Raw genomic sequence first — 22,457 nt, 5'->3', positions numbered from 1 at the left:
AGAAATTTACCAGTTAAGCAACAAAATACCATTTGTACAAAGGAAAGTACACATCTTCTGGTAATCATCTGAGATTTTAGGACTCATCTTACACTGCTTAATATCCATTTTCCCCCTCTGTGGGATAGCTTCTCCTCAGAGGTATTAACAAGTGGTAATTACAGAAGTCATGCTAACCACACATAACCAGAAGGACACTATCAACACTGAACATTAAGCGACCTGGATGTTAAAAAGTTGTGGTTCATGGAACCTTTGTAATTTATGCTTATGTAATTTAGCTTTATTGCATATGTTGTTATACCTTGCTTTTAAATGATAACTACTTGGCAAAACTCACCCGCCAAAACTCGCATAATGAAATTATGTGAGGCTATATGACTGACGAAATGCAGTAATGAAAGGAAGACAGGTTTATGCATATGCTTGCAATGTGCACTCTCTCAGTGGGAGCAACCGATTGCAGGAGGTAAAATTTCTGTAATTATATTAAAACTGACGGTATCTACTGGGTTTATGTACAACCGACGTCTCTCGCCCCACTCTACACAGCTGAACCCAAGCCACCCTTCGCATCCCTTACAGCGGGGCAGGCACCACGGGTTGCGCAGAGGAGGACACAGGTGCCAGCTGGGCACGGCGGTGCCAACGCTGCTCCTCCGCCTTTCCCAAACACAAACACCCCTCTCGTCCTCCGGAGAGGGCGAGGGAAGACGATAGGTCCCTGCCGTGGGCTCAGCCCCAGCCCCACGCCGTGCCCCCCGCCGGCCACCACCTATCCCGCCGCCGCCTCCCCCCTTCCCGCGGGAGGCAGCGCAGAGCTCCGCGCCAGCGCAGGGGGAGAGGGAGGGATCCCCGGCTCCGGCCGGCGGGACTCACACGGGGTAGAAGGCGTAGGGCGGCAGGGCACTCTCCTCGCAGGGCTCCGCATCCAGCAGCAGGTAGTCCTGGCTGTCGTTCCTCCGGGTCCCGGGCGCCGGGGAGCTGCTCTTCCGCGGGCCGTAGGGCTGCGCCTGGCTCATGTTGTCCCGCGGCCGGGGCGCTGCTCCCCCGGGCAGCCGCCGCCGCACGGGACCGCGGCTCGGGTGTCCCCTCGGAGCTCCGAGTCCCCCGGGCGGGCGGGCAGCGCGGCGGGGCCGCTCCCTGCGTGCCCCGGTGCCGAGGGGTCACGGGCAGCCGGTGCCGCCCGCCGCGCCGGAGGAGAGGCGCAGCTCGGAGCGGGAGCAGGAAAGTTTGCAGCGCGTCAGCTGGCGCGGCTGTCCCCGGCCGGCGGGAAGGGGCGGGAGGTGGGAGGGCGGCGGGCTCCGCTCGCCTCCCCTGGGGCGCTCGGTGCCCCCTCCGCGCCGCCCCCGCCGGCTCCCGGCCGCCCCTGCCCCGCACGGCGGTGGCGGCCGGGCCCGCAGCGCCCCGGCACAGCGGAGCTGACCCTGACACCGCCTCACCTGCGACCGCACGGCGCAGCCCCCTGGGCAGCCCAGTACGGGAGCGCTGCTCCGGAGAGGTGCCATGTCCCACTGACCGTGTCGGCGGGGACAATGCCAGCCTCCCGCTGCTCTCCTACAGCACGGCCCGCAGTGGTCTACAATGAATCCCACCGAAACCTCCCTTGGGAATTCGGCAGGACCGGCAGAGCGACCGACAGTGGCTCCCGCGGCTGGGGAGCAGAGCTCTCGACTTTATTGTGGCTTGGCAATTCAGCCTGCTCTGCGCTGTTGCTCTGGTGTAAGTGGTCTAGCAAGAGCGTAAGTGAAAATTAATGCTAATCCAGCAAACGCAGAAAATCTGCAACTTTAAGTCTTCCCTAGAAATTGAAATATTTCCCTGCAAATTCCATTTCCTTTTCAGGCTCTTTGAAACATCCTTTTACAAGTGCTGTTCACTTGTTTCAGTGAAGAACCAGTTTTGAATCACCTCTAATAATTTCAGTTAAGTGCAGGGGCAAAATATCACATATCATAGTAAAAAAACCAACCCAAACCCAATAGTTTTGCAGTAATAACCTTTAGCAAAACTCAGTTCACTTGTATTTCTCAATTCTGTTTCACTGGTAGCACTTTGTTGGATGATATTTTACTTAGATACATTGTAATACTTGAAATATAACATAATTACAACTTTACTAGGAAACAATGTAAGGCACTGAAGAGATAACATATGACCTATAGGCATCTTTCACATTAAACATAATACTTGCTATTTCATAAGGGAATATTTAGACTTAAATGATGTAAATGTACAGTTAAAAAATTAGTGCATCTAAATAAAATTGCTCCCTCATTCCTGGCTATGTTCACATATTGAAATTCTTGCCAGTGTTTGTGTTGGAACAGCACACAGCCCTATACTCTTTAGGCATGCACACCTTCCCCTGACTTGGTGATGTGTTGAGAAAATAACTGGGCTAACCCCAGTACTGTCATTTGCAAAGCAGGCATACATTGCCTGTACTCTCCACCAGCCCTTGCCAGACCATGGTTTTAACAAGTGCCTGAGCCTCTGAGACTCGTTTCACCTACTGAACTGCAAGAGGAGAAGGTGTATAAAGAGATCCACAGCTCATTTATGTGGTCTTTAGAGGAGGTTCAGAAATACCTGCAGTCAAATTTCTGAAATTTCTTCTGTCCTCCTAGTTATGGCTCTTAAAATCACTCTCTAATGGGTTTTAGAAATCTTCCTTTCTTTGTAAATAATTTTTTTTCTGTTAAAGAATATTTTGTTTTAAATAGGAGGTTTAGTACCAATGATACCTCGTGTATTTTATAGTTCTCATGATGATTCTTATTTCATATAACTATAAAAACAGATATTACAAAGTTATGTGCAGTCTTTGCATTTGAGAAATATGTTGTTGATAATATCTCACATTTTTATTGTAAGAAAATTGTTTGCCAGAAACAGAATATTTTGTGATGGGAGGAATTTTAATATATTCCACTGCTCTTGTGCATAACCATTTAATTTCACTTGTTCTACTCTGTTATGAAGATACAGTGCTTCTCCACTTAATGTTTTTTTCTATATTCCCAAAATATTTGAAGGTTTTTTTTATTTCTCCCTTTCATGTCAACTAGTCTATTTGATATTAGACTGATGTTTCAAATCTTTTCTTCCAGCCACCTTTTTACCCCCCTCCCTCTGTTCTTCTTTTGCTCCCCTCTGGAATATTTTCTTCATTCTTAAAGCTAATATCATCCTACCTTTAATTTCAGAGCCTTCATAGACACTTTCTCTATTTTATTTTGCTGCTTCCTTCAATCTTGTTCTTACTGTTTGAGTGCCCCTAGTATTATTTCCCATCTTCCCCATGATAGTTGTGCATCTCTCTCAGCTTCCAGGTGACATTTCTCATTTTCTCAGTTGCAGCCTTTCCTACATCCCAAACCTTCCTTAGTCTTCATTCTTATTTCAGCTTCATAAGTTCTGGTATTCCAAGAGGTACTCTTACTTTCTCGTAGGTCCCAAACTTTTCACAAATTCTGTAGCCACACTCATAACTTGCAGTGATGACACAGCTGTGTGATTTTTCAGAAACATTGGGCAGACCAAGTCATAGGAACATAAAATGTTCAGCACCTTTGAAAGAGAAAAGGATGCTAAGCTGAAATTCTGAATCTTTTCAACCTGATTTATATTTTTAAAAGTTCTCTTTCAACATACTGTAGCAGTTCTCTAGTCTCCATTGTCTGTTTACAGGGTAAAAACATGCAGCACTGTAGGAGTGGGATATACTTCTACTAGAGGTCAGATAAGCACAGATCTTCTGATGTCTGAGTCACAAGATGATGGGAACCCTGGCTAAAGGTGGTGTGTCCTGTTGTACTTACAGTCCTTTTGATACATTTGTTTTGGAATGGTTCCAGGGCAGAGGAGTGAACTTGCATCTATTTCCTTTTTTGAGTAATAGTGTGGGGATGATGATTCCGTTCTGTAACTATCTGAAAGCTAGTGAGGTTAAAGAGAATTACTTGTGATGCCAAGATGCTTAGATGAAGAAGCAAGGAGTGGTTCTTTCCTTCTGTGAGAGACAAGGAAGGAGACTCTTATTAGAGTACTACTTTAACTATTCATTACCTTTCTTGCAGGCCTTTCCAACACCAAAATGAAATGTATATATTACTCTAGCTTTGCTAATGCGTTGGTATTTCTGTTGCAAAGACGAACATATGCTGTTTTTAATGAATTAGCCATTATTGATATTTATGCAGTGTTTCATTAGACATTCAAACTGCAAATTGAATTACAATGAAATTGCTGTTCTGGAAAAAGTTATCAGATCTTCATGGCAGTATTTCCCATAGTTTGTGTGTTATTTGGTAGTGGGAGGAGGGAGGCTGCAAGGATGGATTCTGTGAGAAGCTTCCAGAAGCCTCCCCCATGTATGATAGAGCCAATGCCGGCCAGCTCCGAGACAGACCCACCACTGGTCAACGCTGAGCCCATCAGCAATGGTGGTAGCTCCTCCGGGATAACAGATTTAAGAAGAGGAGGAAATTACTGCACAAGAGAAACTGCAGGCAGAGAGAGGAGTGAGAATATGTGAGAGGAACAGCCCTGCAGACACCAAGGTCAGTGTAGAAGGAGGGGGAGGAGGTGCTCCAGGCTCTGGAGCAGAGATTGCCCTGCAGCCCATGGTGCAGCTCATGGTGAGGCAGCTGTGCCCCTGAAGGCCACGGAGGCACACAATGGAGCAGAGATCCACCTACAGCCCCTGGAGGACCATGTGCCAGAGCAGGTGGGTGCCCAAAGGGGGCTGTGACTCCATGGGAAGCCCACACTGGAGCAGGGTCCTGGCAGGACCTGTGGCCCTGGGGAAAAAGGACCTCACGCTGAAGCATCTTTGCTGGCAGGACTTGAGACCATGAAGGGGACTCCTGCTGAATCAACCTGTTCCTGACGCACTGCACCTCATGGAAGGTACCTGCACTGGAGCACGGGAAGACTGTGATGAGTCCTCTCCCTGAGGAGGAAGGAGCAGCACAACATGTGATTAACTGATCGCTACTCCCATTACCTGTCCCCCTGTGCCACTGCAGGGAAGGTGTTTTAAGATTTAAATTTTATTTCTCATTATCCTACTTTGACTTGATTGGTAAAAAATTAAATTAATTTTCCTCAAGGTGAGTTTCTTTTGCCTGTAATGGTAATTGGTGAATGATTTCTCCCTGTCCTTGTCTTGACATGTAAGCCTTTCCTTATATTTTGCCTCCCATCTCCAGCTGAGGAGGGAAGTGATAGAATGTCTTTGGTGGGCATCTGGCATCCAGTCAGGGTCAACCCACCACTGAGTTTTATCTGACTTGTACATGTGTTAATCTTTCATTCTTTTGAAGTAAAAAGTATATAACCCTGACTGATGATACAAAAATTGCAACTTTTACCTGCTTATTATCTCCCTTCTGTGAACCTTTTTTAGTACATAATCTGAAAATACATCTGTCTTCTCAGATAAGAAGAACTGATGCATTTAGTGTGAAATGAAAGTGTAGTTTAGAGTTGGTTTAATTGATTTCATTACAGACAGCAAGTTACAAACTGTTCCATCATCATTCACTCAGTCAAGTCTAGCGACTGAGATATTTCACTCAGAAAGATTAAAAAGAAAAGCTGAAAGCTCCTATTCCCTGTACAAGGGAAAGGAGGAGAGATGAAGTGAACTCTCTTGACGAGTGACAGGCACATTGCTTAATGTACTACTAGAAGTCACTTGGGTACCATGGCAATGAAAGCTGCAAAAGAAGCCATGCAGAATAGCACAGTACCATGATTCAGACTCACTGAATAACTTACATAAAGGTTATCTCCATATAGTATAATATATATATGTGCACCTGTATTTTTCTCTTGCAGACTAACCTAAACCTCTTCAGGAACAAAAGGCAGTGGACACAATAACCCGTACTTTCAGGGAAACTTTCAAGGATTCATGGAATGATGTTTGGTTGATCATATTTAACCAAAGTCTTGTTACATAAGCAGATTAGAGTGTACTAACAAAGGTACTACAGCACTGCCACAGTCTCAGTTTCCTGGTTTTCTATTCTGCATTGGGAATACTGTCAAAACCACTGTTGAATAAAACAGGAAGAGTGCAAGTCAGCAAAATTGTGCCACAGCTAAGCAGTGTCGCTGCTGTGGATGTGAGCCTCATTTCGAAAGAAAAGAGCAATGCTATACAGCAATGGAATGTTGGTTTCTTGGAAGTGTGAAAGATGTGTAACCTGCCTGATGGAATTGTTTCCTACTGCGTAGTACAGAACTCAAGGCTTGCTTTTAGAAAGCCCGAAAATCGAACCATTCTACTTTTTATTAGTTCTCTTCATAACAAAAATGGAATAACCATTGTCAACTACTAATTCTAATCACAGCTAATTTCTGTGATTAGTTTTTGTCTAAATGTGAATTAGGACAGAATCCTGTTGTGCCAACCTAGAAACCTCCCCTATTTCTAAAATTCTTCCCTTGTATAGCCTCTTCTGGCCATGATCCAACATGCTGTTTCATGTTCAGATTACATATTTGGAAGAAATTCTTCGCTATGAGAATGGTGAGGCACTGGAACAGGTTGCCCAGAAAAACTGTGGATGCCCTATTCCTGGAGGTTGGATGGGGCTCTGAGCATCCTGATCTGGTGTAAGGTGTCCCTGCCCATGGAGGGGGCTGGAACTAGATTATCTTTTAAGTACCCTTCCAACACAAACTGTTCTATGATTTTATGGTTTGACTATCATACCTGTATTCCTTTTCCTGGATACATTTATGAAACTGATGTGCCAATTTTAATCAATATCAAAAATTACAGATGGGCCTTTTTTCTGTAAAGGAGAGCTTGATGAGGAGTTGAGCTCAGATGACTAGTGAGCCAGATGAGAACACTAGGACTGGATCACAGAAACAGTAGGAACACACTCAAAAGTTGTCCAAAATGTCTTGGCTAAGAAGATCCTGGGATGTTCAGGGGCCAGAGATACTGAAGGATTTTTGCACTGTAAGAGAGAGGGGAGAGAAGTAGGGTCTGCAATGAGAAAGAATGAATTTAGTGATGCGTTCCTACACGGACATTTATATTCAAGACTCTAGTTTGTGGGGAGGCATAGATTTCTGGGAGCATCATTTTTGCTGGACTGCTAGGGATTCTTACACATGTGTACACACACACACTTTACAGGATCCACTCAGTCATTATCCTTTTACACTGTCAGAAACATACAATTGTTCTCTACACACCTTCACACAAGATCTGTCATGCTACATTTGTCTTGGTTTACATGGTGTTATTAATTATTGTCAATTAATTTTACAATTTTGAAATGCACTAACACCCACTTATACTCTATCTACACTGTGCAAGTCAGTGCAATTGAAATATTGTCATTAAATCCAGTTCAGTTTCATTGCACACAGTTTTGTGGGTTTTGAACAAATACTGTGTTTTCAACCCAGTTTGAGGCTTATTGCTCAAAGATAAAGCACACAGCTAGTCATCAAACCTCTTTCCCATTACAGATAATAAGATACTCTGTTACAAGTGAGTAGGAGGACATTTGAAGTCAAAACTAGATAGAATGAAGTGGAAAATGTCTTGCAAGTTTCCAAGGAAATGGAAAAGTATTTAAACTTCCAATTAGTAGAGTATGGAAAGGAACATTGGACCAGAGACATTGGACCATGTGTTGTGAAAAGCAAGACTAATTTGACAGAAATCAATAGACTTACAGCATAAGTGAGCTCAAAATTAGATTTTTCTCTTTTTTCTACTTCTTTCATTATAGAAAGAAATAAAATATCTTCAATTTTCCCTTTTAATGACTAAGATAAGAGCTTTTCAATGTCCATTTCATGTTCATGCAAGACACTATATTAACTTCTGTGTCCTGCCCAAGTGGTTCAAAGCATCTCTACATGTCACCTAAATTTATCACAGGAGTAAAGAGCACGATACACTGAAGCCTTTCACATACGTACTCTGAAGAATCAGTATGTGGTGCTCATCTTGGAGATTTGATATTTAGATGTAAAAATGTATAAAGAATAAACAATAAATAATGACAAATAAATTAGAACTTTATGAAAAATAGGTTCTTGAACATTCAAACAACTATTGCTGATATGTAACCTTTGCTGGCAAAGAAGCGTGTTTTAATAACAAGCTGTTTAACTTGACACGATCACCTGCAGCCATGATGTGGTTCATAACAGTTGCAAAATTTTTTATTTCCTTTTAATTTTAATTTAACTTTTCTTTGCAAGTGGAAGGTGCGAAGCTTCTAATAATGAGAAAAGAATGTTTTCTGGTTTTTATTCTGGTGCATACTAGAAATCTTGAGTCAGCCCTGTCAAGATTTGTCTCTATGTCATATTAAGAGATGACACCAGTAGTTACTCTAGTTCTCAAATCAAATATCATGCTTATTAATGATACTCATATAAGAGTTATCAGCTATCTGCCCATCATAACACTAGCAATTTGTTGCCTCCTTTGAGAAGTAGATAAAAACACAAAATGTGAAAAACATGTTGAAAGGAGACCAACAGAAGAGATTCGATATATTAAAAGCAGACTAACTGTAGTGAGTACCTCCTGAACTGCTATGTCAAGTTTAGAGACTGTTTAGAGACCTTGGCATGATGGATATTAGTGTCACCATTCTGCCTTCAAGGTGGAATTTATAATCATTGATATCCCACTGACTTCATCCTGTTGTATTAAAAATGATAACTCACAACAGTTTGGGACCTATGAGAAAGTAGGGATGAGGTTTGGGCAGAGAGAGAGAAGAGTAGCTCTAAGGAATAGTTTTCCCCTTCTGATTAAAAATATTCATTTAGAATAGGAGAAAATCTACATCTTTAGAAAGGTTTGGGCTTTTTCCATTTTTTTATGACTTTCCAAAATACCGACTTCTTACATTTGGTAGCAACAAATAATAAAATGGCAATATTAAAATCTGTTTGGATACTTTTGTTTAGGCTTTGTAAAATATCTGCATGGTGAATGTATTTGTAAATAATGCTAGCAAAGAAATAACATGTAAAGATGAATGTATTGAATTGTTATGCTCATTTCCCTTTCAGTGAAAACGCAGGGATTTCCTTTTATCCTCTGAGAGCAGATGTACCATATGTAATGAGATTCTGCAAACTATCAGTATGCACAAACACCACGAAAGGAATCTGGGATGTTCAATTCATTCCTGACAAGTAGGATAAATGGAGAACAGATAAATACATATGTAAAAAACAAGATGGGATTGAAAGTTAAATCTTATGGACATGGTCAATTTTTGAAAGATTACTTATGTTTAAATACATTGAAGAAATTCTCCCAAAGAAAGTTTGTCTGGGAATAAAGAAGTTTTTTTAATTTTTTTTTTTTTTAATATTTGAAATATATTGAAATAAATTTGAATAAATCAGGCCTACTGAGAGATGAGCTACTCACTCAATATTTCCAGTTAAAGTTTAGCAGATTTTTGAGTGTTTATTCAGCAGGTCTCTGTTTTCTTCACCAAGGTGAAGTTGCTAAACAACTTGGCGGTTGCAAAACATCATGTCCCAGACTTCACAGTTCTAAGATTCTCACCAGTCTGCTGACGCCTTAAGGCTTAAGAAAACAGACTGCGAAAAATACATTAACGATATGCAAACTACAGCAGTGATCTACTGCACACAGCTACACACGTCAGTTATGTGGAACAGTTTGTTCTGCACAGTTCACCTTGATTCTGAGATGTTTTTTACTAAATTAGATGTTACTATTTTACTCCAAAAGGAGTATATTTGTAATGAAAACTATGCGACTGTCCTGCACTGATCCTGTTACGTTCCATGTCACCTATATGGGTCCAGAGTTGTATGATATACTTTTAATCTTGTCTGTGTCCTCCAAACTGCATCATCAATTAATCTCCTCTTAGAAAAATCCTCCTTATCAATATAAATAGATGAACCACTGTATTTTTAGCTCTACATCTTTTAAAATATGACTAACTAAATATTCTGCTGGTCTCCATAGAATCATTTTTGTAGATCACATTTCTGTGAAAAAATAAGGGCAAACCAAAAATTTATCTGAAATACATAGTACTCACAAAACTATCCATGTTGTGCCAAGTAGCCAACACCTTTAGGTTTGCTTTGTGTTAATTAATAACAACAATAAGTTAATTTTAAAAAGGATTACTTTATTCTGTCAAAGTAATCTGTGCCTTTAGCAAGCAATTCTATGGAATAGTCAGAAAGAAAGGATATTGAAGAATTTAAAAATACATAAATGTTGAATCTTTATCTGCATATCCAAGATATATGAGCTAACCTGCATAATGTTAATTATATTCTGATTAGAGCTGATGAAAATTTTCACACAAAACTCTTCTCTGCAATGTTCAGCAGACATAGACTTGCCAAAATATTCAGTTATTACTTGAGAAGGGGTTTTGTTTTGGAAAGAAATTAAATCCCTAATTGAAAAACAAACATTCTTGGTAACTTCAAAATATATCCCCTTGATTTTTTTTTTTTGTGCTTACTCTATTTGTATTTTAGTAATTACACTTGAAATTTTTAAATCAGTTCAAAGTACTTTAAACACTATCAGAGTTAAATACTTAAAGCAGCCAAATAAACTCGATTTTTTTCCCCATTAATTAGCATTTTTATTTTTCCAGGCAGTGTTGAATTACTGACAGAGTACTGGTGTCAGCCCCCAGAGATAGTCCACCAGAAAGCTAACTACTGATATGAAATTCTGATCCCACTGGAATCCATGGAAATCATGCCATCAATGGACTAAAACAGAACCAAGAATTTATCCTGAGTATTAGCAGAATTGAGACAAAGTTATAAGCAAATCTCATCTGTCTGGATGAGCTAGATCAGCATCTTTATGTTATCAATGTTTAGTAATAACACCAAAAACTCTGACAACTATGAGTCAGGGATTACATTTTATTGTTTTGGCCTTGCTTACTGAGAACTGTTGAAAATTACTTTGAAAATTGTCATTGTATGAATTATTTTTGCTGGCAATTTTTTAATCTGTTATATCATGAATGTTTGATGGATGCATTTAGAATTACCAGTTATAGATCCAGCCACCAAATTCCTGATGAGTTGCTGCATCTTGACATTTTATAGGTTTTTTTAGGTCTATGTGGGCAACCTTGTTCACTATGATGGCACTATGTGTATGCTAAGTTTTCAATACATGAACTATGCAGGACTGAAGGTTTTTGGAATTGCTCTTAAAATTCCATAATAATGGGTTGTATCAATACTCTGTGCTAAGATACTTAGCATGGATAAATATTGGTAAATCGTTTCAACTGTGATACTTTTCTGAGAGTCTATGTTGCTCCATTGGAAAGGAACATGCAAGCTCTAAGGCTGGGAATAAGCAACCTGAAAAAAATGAATCCTCAGGTTCTGTTCCCTTAATTATTTTTTTTCTGAAACACTGAGATTTCTAAGAACTGCTAAGATTGCCAGCATCACAGTAGCATTCTAAAGAGGATTTTTCAGACAATGGTTTACTTCAGAAGTTCATTTTCACTGAAGACACTAAATTTTTGTGGTTTAACTGATTTATTTAATAAATTCATGGATGAAATTGCCATGGAACTGTTTTCTGAACCACAAGACTGCTGTTATTTGTCTCTGAGTAAAGTGTTGCATATTGTAAATTGCTATTTGGAAACCTGAGTCTTAAGGAATCTGGTCATCTTCACTTATCATCTCTTGGGACCATGTTATTTGCGTGAGGGTTCTCAGTGAAAAAACCTTCTGGGACTCTGAATTGCAAAGATGGACTTGAAAAGAAAAATTCACTTCGTATTTCTCTTGGGAAGTTCCTTTTGCCTGTATACTCTGTTCTCACCCACTGAAGAAGCAACAAAAGGGCCTTTCCAAGCTCTTTTTTCACACAGGTTAAAATTAGTGTTAAATTACATTAAGTTATGAAGTGTTGTGTTCGAAACCATATCTTGCAATTCAGAAGATCTGAGATGCTCTTTTTGCAGGTTTCAGGATTTAAATCAGAAGAGTTGAATCTCCAGTTGTGGAACTGAGAAGTATTAGAGTTGGCCTTTGACAATCAGTCATAATAGATTTAGAAAATTCAAATAGTTTAGTTGTAATAAATACAATTACAGTTCTGTTTAAATTTATATGTTAAGCAATATCCATTGCCATCCTGCTGAGAACAGGCAGCAGCTGCTCAAGGATATGAGAAAGTATAAATTTCCAAACACAGAGATATTGTTACATTGCATAGGATGCGAAAGAGACATACAAAAATAATACACAAGGTAATATATGTCTCTGACAACTGGGTAGTTCACAAATCATATGTTCCAAATTCTACTCTTAGAAATACTAATAATTTTTCCTACACTATTTATTCTCATTCTGATTTAAACACAACTGTAATAATTTAGTCCAGAACTACTTTCTAGGGGAACTGAGAGTGCAGCATTCTCTGTGATTAACACTTGCTGGTGTCATCAATGCTCTCGTTCCACAGCTGGGAGGTTGCACAGGCTCCTCCAGTGCCTTGTAACTGAGAGCAAACTTCACCTGTTCTACAAAATATATACAACCTATAGAACAATAAGCAGAAAGAGGCTCCAAAGTCTGAAACAAGTTCATCCTCAAGGTAAGGAGTTAATAGAGATGTTACAACTGGGATATGTTCCTATGTTAACCCATTTTACTTGCTTACTGTTTTGTAAAAGTTACCTGAAAAACCCTAATAGGGCAGGTGTAACAGCTTTAGTCCTGACCCTTTGCCTGGACATTAATGAGTGCTAAACTTTCATTACAAGCTGATGTGCCTGCTTTGAGTTTCAGTGTCTGGAGTCCCTGTTCACAGTCCATCTGCTCTGGGCTCCAGTTGCAAGGTTGACTACCTGATGGCTTTGTAGCAGCTTAAAGCTATCCTTAGGGACAGATACTAGCTAAATCTCTCCACACCAAGGATTTCTAACACAGCTATTTATTATTTTGAATACCATAAGACCAGGTGACAATCTCTATTTTAAACTTAATCCTACTTCCACTATAGTCACAGCTCCTTTCCTAGTTCCCTGTTGCTCCTTACTTACATTCTCATTTCAGTTTTAGATGTAATATGTCGCTAAACTCTGTTTAGCTGAAAAAATTGTCCATTATGAGAAAAATCAGTATGGTACTCATGGAACTTGGATGACACACTTCAGGAGTTCTCTTTTGTATCTTGTCTCCCTCCTGGATAAATATATCTTGGATAGATTTTCAGAACTGGTGAACTTGGGCTCAAAAAGGCATTCATAATTTTTGAACTTGTGTGTTGAAAGTATAAGTCAAATTGAAGGTGGAATAAATTTTTGTGCATAGGCCAATGCATGAAAGCACCCTGATTTCCCTTGTATTATCAACCCACTATTTAACAACAGAGTAGTAAAGGCATTAGCTTTAAATTACTTCAGGTACCAATGAAGGTACAGTCATAGGCTCATTTGCCTTGCAGCTTGGCTTCTGAAATGGCACCTTTTGAAAATTTTACCTGAAGTGAAATATTCTACATTTTACATTTGGAATTATACCTGGAAAATCTCTCGTAGCAGTTCTTCCTGAAGCAAAGGAGTGAGTTGAATGGGCTTATGGCAGCTCTCCAAGCTATTTTGGTGGTAGTGTTTTGTCTTATATGATTCATTTGAACACCAACACCTTCCTACCTTATGACTACAAAGATTGTGCTCATCTGGGGAATGACAAGTCATGATAAGACTAGTAATCATGTTGAATCAAAAGAAAAAAAAGGTAATATCAACAACATAAAGATTCAGGTGCAGGTATTGTAACTGCCTCAGTACAAAGGAATCTCTGACTACCATATTTATCCTTCTTTTTCATGTGATGCACAAGATCTCATTTACCACCATAGCAGCAGAGGAATTACAAGGCTTTCCAAAGAATTATGGAAGCGATTCCCATTCTCATCTTCAGTCCCATTGAAGCCATTTATTTTGACTTTATGAAGGAGTTTAGTAACAGACGAAACACAATCTAATGGGCTGAGCACAGGCTTGGGACTTGTTGGCATCTGACTGGGACCTGTTGCTAATTCTGCCATTAGCTGCTGTACGATGTTATATTATTTTGTTTCCCCATGCCTTACATTCTCCATCTGTATGATACAGATAGCACTCTCAGGCATGCCAAAAACAAATGTTGAAGAAGAGCTAACTGCTTATTTTGCCTTAATCAAGGAAAGGAGGTGTGAAAGTTTATCTGAATAAGAATCCTTAAAAATTTAAAATACTGCTAGCTATTTCATAGTATCATTTAGGCAGAAACCACTGGCAGTTCTGAAGCTGTGACAAAAGTGTAGAAATCCTGATGGTATTTCACAGCACCATACAATTTCCCAAGAATATTGACCATTTTTTAGTAGGCTATCAGATGTTGCTGCTGGTATACGGTAGAGACGGAACCCATTCAACAGTCCTAATTGAGTACATGATATATCAAATTTAAATGAGGCAATTTAAGTTCCTGATTAATTATCCATTAGCAATAACTCACTATTATGCAGTCTGTTTCTGAAGATATTGAAACATGGTATTATGAAATTATTATGCACTCCTTTTTTATGAGTCTGTTCCAGTCTTTTTTTGGCACTGATTTAGTGCTGCATCACAGTTTACATATGCACATTAAAGCTGTCACGTTAAACCATTAATTCTTAATTACCATTAGGGTATTAGAAGAACAGCCCAGCCAAGCTTTAATTTCCCAGTGAAATCCTTAGATCTGAGTAGTTTTAAGAACTTGATTTCTCCTCTCTTAATCATCAAACCCTAAACAATTGATACTTATTTTCACCTAAACCTTCTTCAGCTGCTGTGAAATCCTCACAGAATGCTCCAGTGTTACCCTCACTCAACAAAGTTTCCACTAGAAGTTTCTGATAGGAGTCTGGGCTGAGCAAAGGCTGAACTAAGATCTCAGAGCTTTTCACAGAGTTACCTCCTGTGTAACACACAAGTTTTGCCATGCATGGTTTTGTGTATTGTCAAACCAGAACAATTTAACCATCTGTGTTAAATAATTAATTTGTGGGAATTAGCATTCTTACTTTTCTTGTATTGAAAAATGTCAAATCTAGTGTGCTACTATATTTAATTTTTATCATATACAATTACTTGCTTGATTTTATATTCTTTTTTTTATTTTACATTCTCATTCTCATGCAATATAAAAAATAAAACTACCAATAACCCTATATTTCTTATTTTGTTAATCTGATAAAATGCACTACCACTGAACTCCCTCCTCAGTTTCTATAGGTTTCAATATGTATTTTTTCTATCACGTCAGCACTTACAAATTACTTCAGCTATGGACTTTAATTACTACATGAACACCAATTAATTAATGAATCTTTGAAGCAACTTTGAGAGACAAGAATAAATTATAGATAAAGGAAGGCACAGAAGAATTTTTATTTAATCAATTTCAATACAGATGAGAAGCAGAAAGAAGAACAGCACTGTCTGCATCAAGATTCCTGGTTGTCTTTGTAACTCACCCAAATAAATTTTCTCTGTTTCTATTAAGTATATCAGCCCTTTCCCTGTGCCTTCCATTGCACGACTTACCACAACAGTCCATGCAGTATTAAAATCTTTTGTGTGAGATATGAGTCCCTGCCTGAAAAGCCTCTCAAAGGCTCATTTTTTATCCTTTTGTAGTCTTCAAATTGGCAGTAAGTGTCATTAAAAATAAATTCAAACTAAGGAGAAGTCTGATCTCATTACAGTTTCTCAAGTCCATAATGCCTTTGCTCATTAGATGAGGTGGTTTTCTTGAGAAAGAATGTCCTGTCCTATTCTATGTATACATGCAACAACATTGCCACCTCTAAAACACTTCTAGAAAGGCTCGTTGCCTTTTTTTGAGCAATGAGCATGTTGAGAAAGTTCTCCTGTATGGAACGGCAGTGTCCTTTTCCTGTCATGCAGAAGATAATTTGAATGCAGTGCACTGGGTGCTCTGTATGCTTAGCAGCATTGACAACAGGTCTTCAAACACAAGATAGTCACTTCAGAGATTTCTCAATTCTGAGTGTGAAAAGACTGATGGAACCACTGAGCTTTGTCCATGTGTTTATATGACTGCCCATGCACACAAGCACATGGACATGCACAAATTCAGCTAACCACTACCAATTCCTAGGACACCATACATTTGTTTATTTATTTGTTTTACCAAAGGAACTTTAAAAGTTCAGTTTACCGTGAAAGAACTTTCCAATAGTACATATTAAAACTTCATTAAAATATTTTTGGTTTTTCTTTTCGATGTCCTAAGAGCTGCAGTCCGGCACACACACCCTACTCTGTTCCATTGCTTTCTCATAGCTCCTCTCCTCTCCTGTATTGATTCTGTTGTTGACACTAGTCAGCTTGCACAAACCAGATAGTTGAAGCTGGATGAAGTGAATCCCAACAAAAGACAGAGAATAGCAATTTTTTCTTGATTCAATATCCAGTATCTGTTGTAAAACTACTTTTTAGAAGGGGAATCCTACTACTTCCAGATGGATTTTTTTGTCCTCTGATGGTATATACCTTAATGCTTCCTCAGCAACTCCCCCCAGCCTCTGGGCTTTACAGCAGCAGAATCAGAGAACTCCCTTGCTTGGCTGACATAGAAGCTCAGCCCTGGTTTTTCAGCAAACAGAGTTGTGAATGATGCACCAACACAACACTACCAACTCAAACACTGAGTGATAAGAACATATTTGTTTCCATTGATTTTGTGCAACAATTCAGCTTTCTGATTATAATATTATACAAAAGTCTGAGTTAGCTAACTATTCTTTAATGTTCCCCATTTTCCCAAATGATGAGGAATTCAGTCCCTTAGAACACTTTTCAGAGGATTTCTGGAAACTCTTTCATGCTCTGTGTTTTTTTGCAGATCTGCTACAGGCCTGAAATGTTTATAGTTCTGTGATATGGGTGAGCATTAAATTAGAAATTTAATCTTCATATTTTACTAATGTTAATGTTATTTTACACAAGCAAACCATCTTTCAAAATTAAGTGAGGCTTGCGTATCATGATATAAATTTTCATATGCAAAACATGCTATCCATACAAATCTGATTTTAGCTTGTCTATAGCTTGGCATTCAGGGGGAGAAAAGATTTCTGGTAAGGTCATATTAAAACTTTTGCGTACAACATTGCAGATATTCCTACAAAAAGAATAGTAAAATTTGAAAAAGCTTTATTTTCTTTTTTTAAAGAAGAATTAATGTGAAAAATCCACCTGACTCCATCTATACTCTCTTCAATATCCACTTTGAAGAAAGGATTACAAGGAAATATTACTAAGTATGTCAAGTATTTATGAGATCCAGATTATCTGCAGTCTATAACCAAGAATGGAGAAAGAGCAAAGTGCCATGGTTTACCCATGCTTAAGCAGGAATGTATCTGGCAGGCCCATCCCTCCTCCTTCTGGTTGGATGGTGCCTTGAAAGAGTAGCAGGCTATGCTTACATTTCAGTTAATCATGTGGTATTTTTGAAAACTCAAATGTGATATTTATTTTTCATACAAACATCCCCAAATGAGAAGATTCACAAGCTGACAGAGGCTTCATTATGTCTGATTTTTTTTCAGTACTTTGTGAAATACTTTTTTATCTGACGATTTAAAACGCATCCCGCAGACAGAACTGTGGAGGCTGTAATACATGTAAAGTGAACAGAGCCTTTAAACATTGGTTTTGCCTGTAAAGGAAAAGAGCAGCAACTGAGAGATATAAATCAAACTGTTGATCATGGAAATTCTACAGTGAAAGATAAAACTAACAGGAATAGAGAAATGTGTGAGGCTGCTTCTATCCATCACCAGCCTCTGTTTGCTTGAAAACAGATAATAATCTTTTCCTAGAGTAAGATGAAATGCTGTTGCTTTATGTACTTTAGGAGCCAAATTGACTATGCATATGTGCTCCTATCCAAATCACCAAGTTGAAGAGTGCCATAAAATAAAGAAGATTTATAATATAGAAAACATGGAAAGCATTAGTAAAAACTCAGTGTAAATCAATTGCTGTTTACTGCTGGTTTTGGTTGATTTCCCAGAGCAATACCTCAGAAAAAAAATAAGTTGATAAAGTGTGCTTGAAGTTTTATCTGCATAAACTTCTGTAATTATACTTCCTATAGCAAAGGAAACACAGATGATGCTGGTTTGTGCCAAAAACCAGAAAAATTATGCAGAATCTCATTTAGGCTATTTGTGTGGTCCAGAGTGAGTGTCTTAACCTCTCCAGATTTCAGGAATCCCACCTGCAAACCCAGAGATACTAATAGCAATTTATCCTGTAAATGTAATACCCTAATTCTGGATTATTTTTCTTGACTTAGATTTTATAAACAGAGAATGATATAATGTTTCGAAAGGATTAGAGACAAAAGCCTTTATTTTCAATGATGGTATGTGCAGTGTAAAATATGCAAGTGACTTAAAATGTACAGCTGTATGAATAATGCTTCTTTAGTTCATGCCCAAATGAAGAGAGAAAAAAACCCCAACAGCTGAAACAAAGTTGTTACGAAATGGAAATATTTTAGCACTTTTTTAAAACTCCAGAAAACTTAATTTCAGATTAACCCAAAATGCGTTCTTCCAAGAACACATGATTCGTGTTCCATCTTTGTGAAGTCACCCTGTTCTATAGACAGTATGACACATCCCACCCCATCCAGAGAGAGTGAGCTGAGCTGAGAGAGCTGGGAATGCCCATGTCACGCCTCTGGCAGTTCTGACAGAAATACTTCATTAAAACATTTTGGCAAAAAACAAAAAAAACTTTGTTGCACAAAGAAAATAACTACTTCAGGCCTGAAAGAGGACAATATTTAGCCAGCTGGTTCTTTACCAGGTACCTCAGAGTACGAGTATGATCTCCTGTCACAGGAGCAGTTTGCCTTTAAAAAAAGATGAATCGACATGAAATACTTAAGTCTGCAATGACATCTGTATAACCATACAGTCCCCAGTCCCAAAGCATACTCTGGAAATCTGCTAGCTGGCAGTAAAAACTCTTCAGAAGCATGAGCAGTTCTCCTGCTCTGCCTGCCTACAGTCCCTTCACCATGCACCACTTGCCCCATCTCTCCTGTGCTGGGCTGTTTAATGTCTGTGGGGACTTTGCCCTAAACCAAGAACCGGGACAAGTACCATCCCCACATCCCAGAACCTTCAAGACAAGGTGATTCTTACCCTTGTTCTGTTATATGTAAATCCACAGGGATGGAGGAACTCATTTCATACCCGTATCACATGTAATTACCAGCTACTTTCGTGATGAATTTTGTTGGATTTCTGCTGCACACATTTCCAAGACAACCCTACCAAAACTCCCCAACACTGCATAAGTCAGCAAATGCCTAATGAAAGTCTGAAACATTATTATTATTATAGTTTAGTGAAATTGAGTAGCTGTTACAAATCTATGCCTGTCTTGCAAGTTCAGTGTTTCAATCTTCAGGTGTGAAGAAAGAGTCAGGTACACACATGCATAACTTTTTTCCAATACTCTCAGTTGAAAAACCCTTTATGACCTTCTCTGCACAATAATTATTTCTTAATTAAGAAATCTTAAGAAGTCTCTGTGGAATCTCATTTGATCATTAGGGGTACCTGAAAAGTGATAGTAAACACTTATAGATGGCTATTCAGAATTTAATAATTAGTGTTTTCCTGATTTTTAGCAAAATCAAGATAAATTGATTGTCATTTCTTCCCTTCTTCAGAGCTGAGCCAGAAGTCTGCTTTACAGGACCTACCAAGTCACTGGACACCACTGACCACTTACAGCAGTTTTGAAACCTGTCTGGATTTTCTTGTTCAGATGCAGATAATCAAGATATAAATCCAACTGTGGGCATGTTTCACCTAACTGTAGATGCTGTTGTGCAGACTGCTCTCTGAGCTGATCCAACTCAACAGGCTGGCAGAAAACTAATCCATGTATAGATTCCCGTTGGGTGAATAAGCTGAACCTTGTATTTTGTCATGAACAATGAAAGTTCATCTACACCAGAAATCACTTTATTGGAACAGGGAAAATCTTGCCCTAAGAATCAAACAGAGTAAACAACAGTTATGATCCTATTTTTAGAACTTGTTCAGAAGTCTTAGAATGAAAGCAAATCCCTGTGTTTTTCCTAAAATATACATTTCTTACTCATGCAGATTTGTTGGTAAATTCTTCTCAGATGTTGTGTCTCTCACAGCAGGAATACATTGATCTAACTTGCCTCTGGTGGGAGAACTGCTTGTTCAAGATAAAATTACCTTTAAAATTAAATTTCAAATTCAAAAAGTCCATGGTCAAAATTTTGATATTTTCCACTGTGAAAAACTGAACAACACCAAAAAACCTTAGCCTGATAATGACAAAATGTTACTTTTTGTTGTTGTGAAGAGTTCCTAAAACATATATTTTGTACTGATTTGAAAATAAAACAGCCTCAACAAAGCAAAATTATTTGTTCAGTAATTCCCAGTGCAAGCAGTGACATAAACAGAAGCAGAAGCAAAGTGGCCTGAAGATACCAATAAGTGGGTGACTCAAGAGAACAAAGATTCTGCTGTATTTCTCTAAAGCTAGATTATTAATTTTTTCCAAAGTTACAGGAAGAATATATTTTTGCAATGTCAGCTAGACCTGAAGAAAACTTTTTCTTTAATGAAACCGAAGTATTTCCCTGAAACTTATAATTTTCTGTTCAGAAAACATTTATTACATCCTGGATGAAAACTCTGGTCAAAATAAGAGAATGAAAGAGAGAGAGATAAAGGAAATGAGAAAAAATGACCAGACATGCAGATGTCACGTCTTTATAAGAGTCAATAATCTAATATTTATTTGATATGGGAACAAAATCTGTGTTCAAGCCACTCATCTAAATCATTCACCAGATCATACTCTCTTGTTCTGCAAAAAACAATATTGAAGATTTTTACCTATGTTAGGTTTTCCTTTGTTTTTTCATTAAAAAAAAAGAAAAAAAAAGAAAAACAAACCAAAGACTAATTCCATTTTGTTACAGAGCTCAAACTAATTATAAATTCTTGAAATTTGTGGCCCCACAATATTAATATTTTCTGGTCAGCTCCACTCAGCCCAGTGAGTCCTCTGTGCATACAATGTCTAATAACCACCTGCAGGACAGGCACGGCAGAGCACAGGTCTGTACATTTTAACAAAGAGATCATGATCTAACTATTTTTAAGGTACACTTGAACAAAGTATCTGCCTTCTTTAACTTCCCTCAATCTTAAAGAACGTCATATTATTTTTGCAGAGGGATAAAGCCACAGACCATCTCCATCAGCTTTCCAACAGTAGTTCTGAGCAACGCTCACCTTCACAGGGGCCAGTCCATACTTGGTGCTCTGTTCTGTGGCAGGGAGCATGTTTCCCATTTTACAATGTCTCTGTGCATATGCACCTTCTTACAAATTCTGTGCCTTGATGCATATGTAACTACAGCACTGAAGTGACTCAGCTTGAGTGTTCATGGAGTCACTTGAAAAATTGCAAATACAAATAGCTGCAAATACAGATTAAACACGTAGTCATCCAGTCTCATGGTGCATGCAATTATTTTAATATCATTTATGTGTTTCTGTCATTTTTAAGTGCTCTGGAAATAAAGTAGACAAATACATCTATCTATATACATACATATCTAGATAGATGTTTTCTTTGTGTATTAACATCTAGTAATGAGGAAAATTATCAAGAAAAGTATGCTCTTGACAAGAAAACTTAAAATCATTATGAAGATTCTTAAAAGAAGAGTCAATGCAACTTTCTACAAGTAGCCCTCTGCATCAGTCTCAGAATTTATGAACAATAACTACTACATACCTGAATGTGGTAGTCCAGCAACGAGTCACAAAAATACTTTTCTTCAATATTGTCTGTAATGAATAAATGTTGCAGTTTAATATGATTGGAATGAATGGCGAAGTCCTGAACCACCTCAAGGCAGTAAGTGCTATTTGTACAGATAATACATACCTGTCCCATAATACTGATCATTACTAACCTTCTTGAAACACAGAGGATAAATTAAAAGTATGCCTATATTGCCAAATTTTTCAAAGTCACTCTGATTTGAAACACTATTTTTCAGTCAGGGTTATAGGGTTTTGTTTGTATGTTTTGGGGGGGGTTTGTTTGGTTTGTTTTTTTCTTAATTCCTCTTCTCAACAATATTTAGTCTACCTAAAATGAGAAATGGCAAGTCTTGCTTTCTATGAAAATGGAATTATTTCTCTGTATTATAGATCAGAAGTTAAGACATTCATGTAAGTAAGTAGGGACTGAGTTATAACATGTGATACATCACATTTTTGTATGTTTGCAAAAATCGCCTACAGATTT

At 38.5% G+C, this 22,457-nt stretch overlaps 1 protein-coding gene across 2 annotated transcripts in view; it reads right to left on the bottom strand.

Annotated features, from left to right (window-relative positions):
- The window catches only part of TRPC6 (transient receptor potential cation channel subfamily C member 6), an 83,231-nt gene extending 81,905 nt beyond the window's left edge, over window positions 1–1,326 (bottom strand). For both annotated transcript variants that reach the window (XM_051780177.1, XM_051780178.1), the window contains exon 1: window positions 880–1,326. In XM_051780177.1, the coding sequence (XP_051636137.1) occupies window positions 880–1,022 (143 nt within the window). In that variant the 5' untranslated portion in view covers window positions 1,023–1,326. The remainder of the gene's footprint in view (window positions 1–879) is intronic.
- Window positions 1,327–22,457: the final 21,131 nt, after the last annotated feature.

Source organism: Manacus candei, unplaced genomic scaffold, assembly GCF_025592945.1.
Source record: "Manacus candei isolate 608988 ecotype Guabito, Panama unplaced genomic scaffold, ASM2559294v1 h1tg000014l, whole genome shotgun sequence".
In the NCBI taxonomy this organism is placed as follows: Eukaryota; Metazoa; Chordata; class Aves; order Passeriformes; family Pipridae; genus Manacus; species Manacus candei.
Note: the sequence above shows the minus strand (reverse complement) of the source record. Positions and strands in the feature narration are given on the sequence as shown.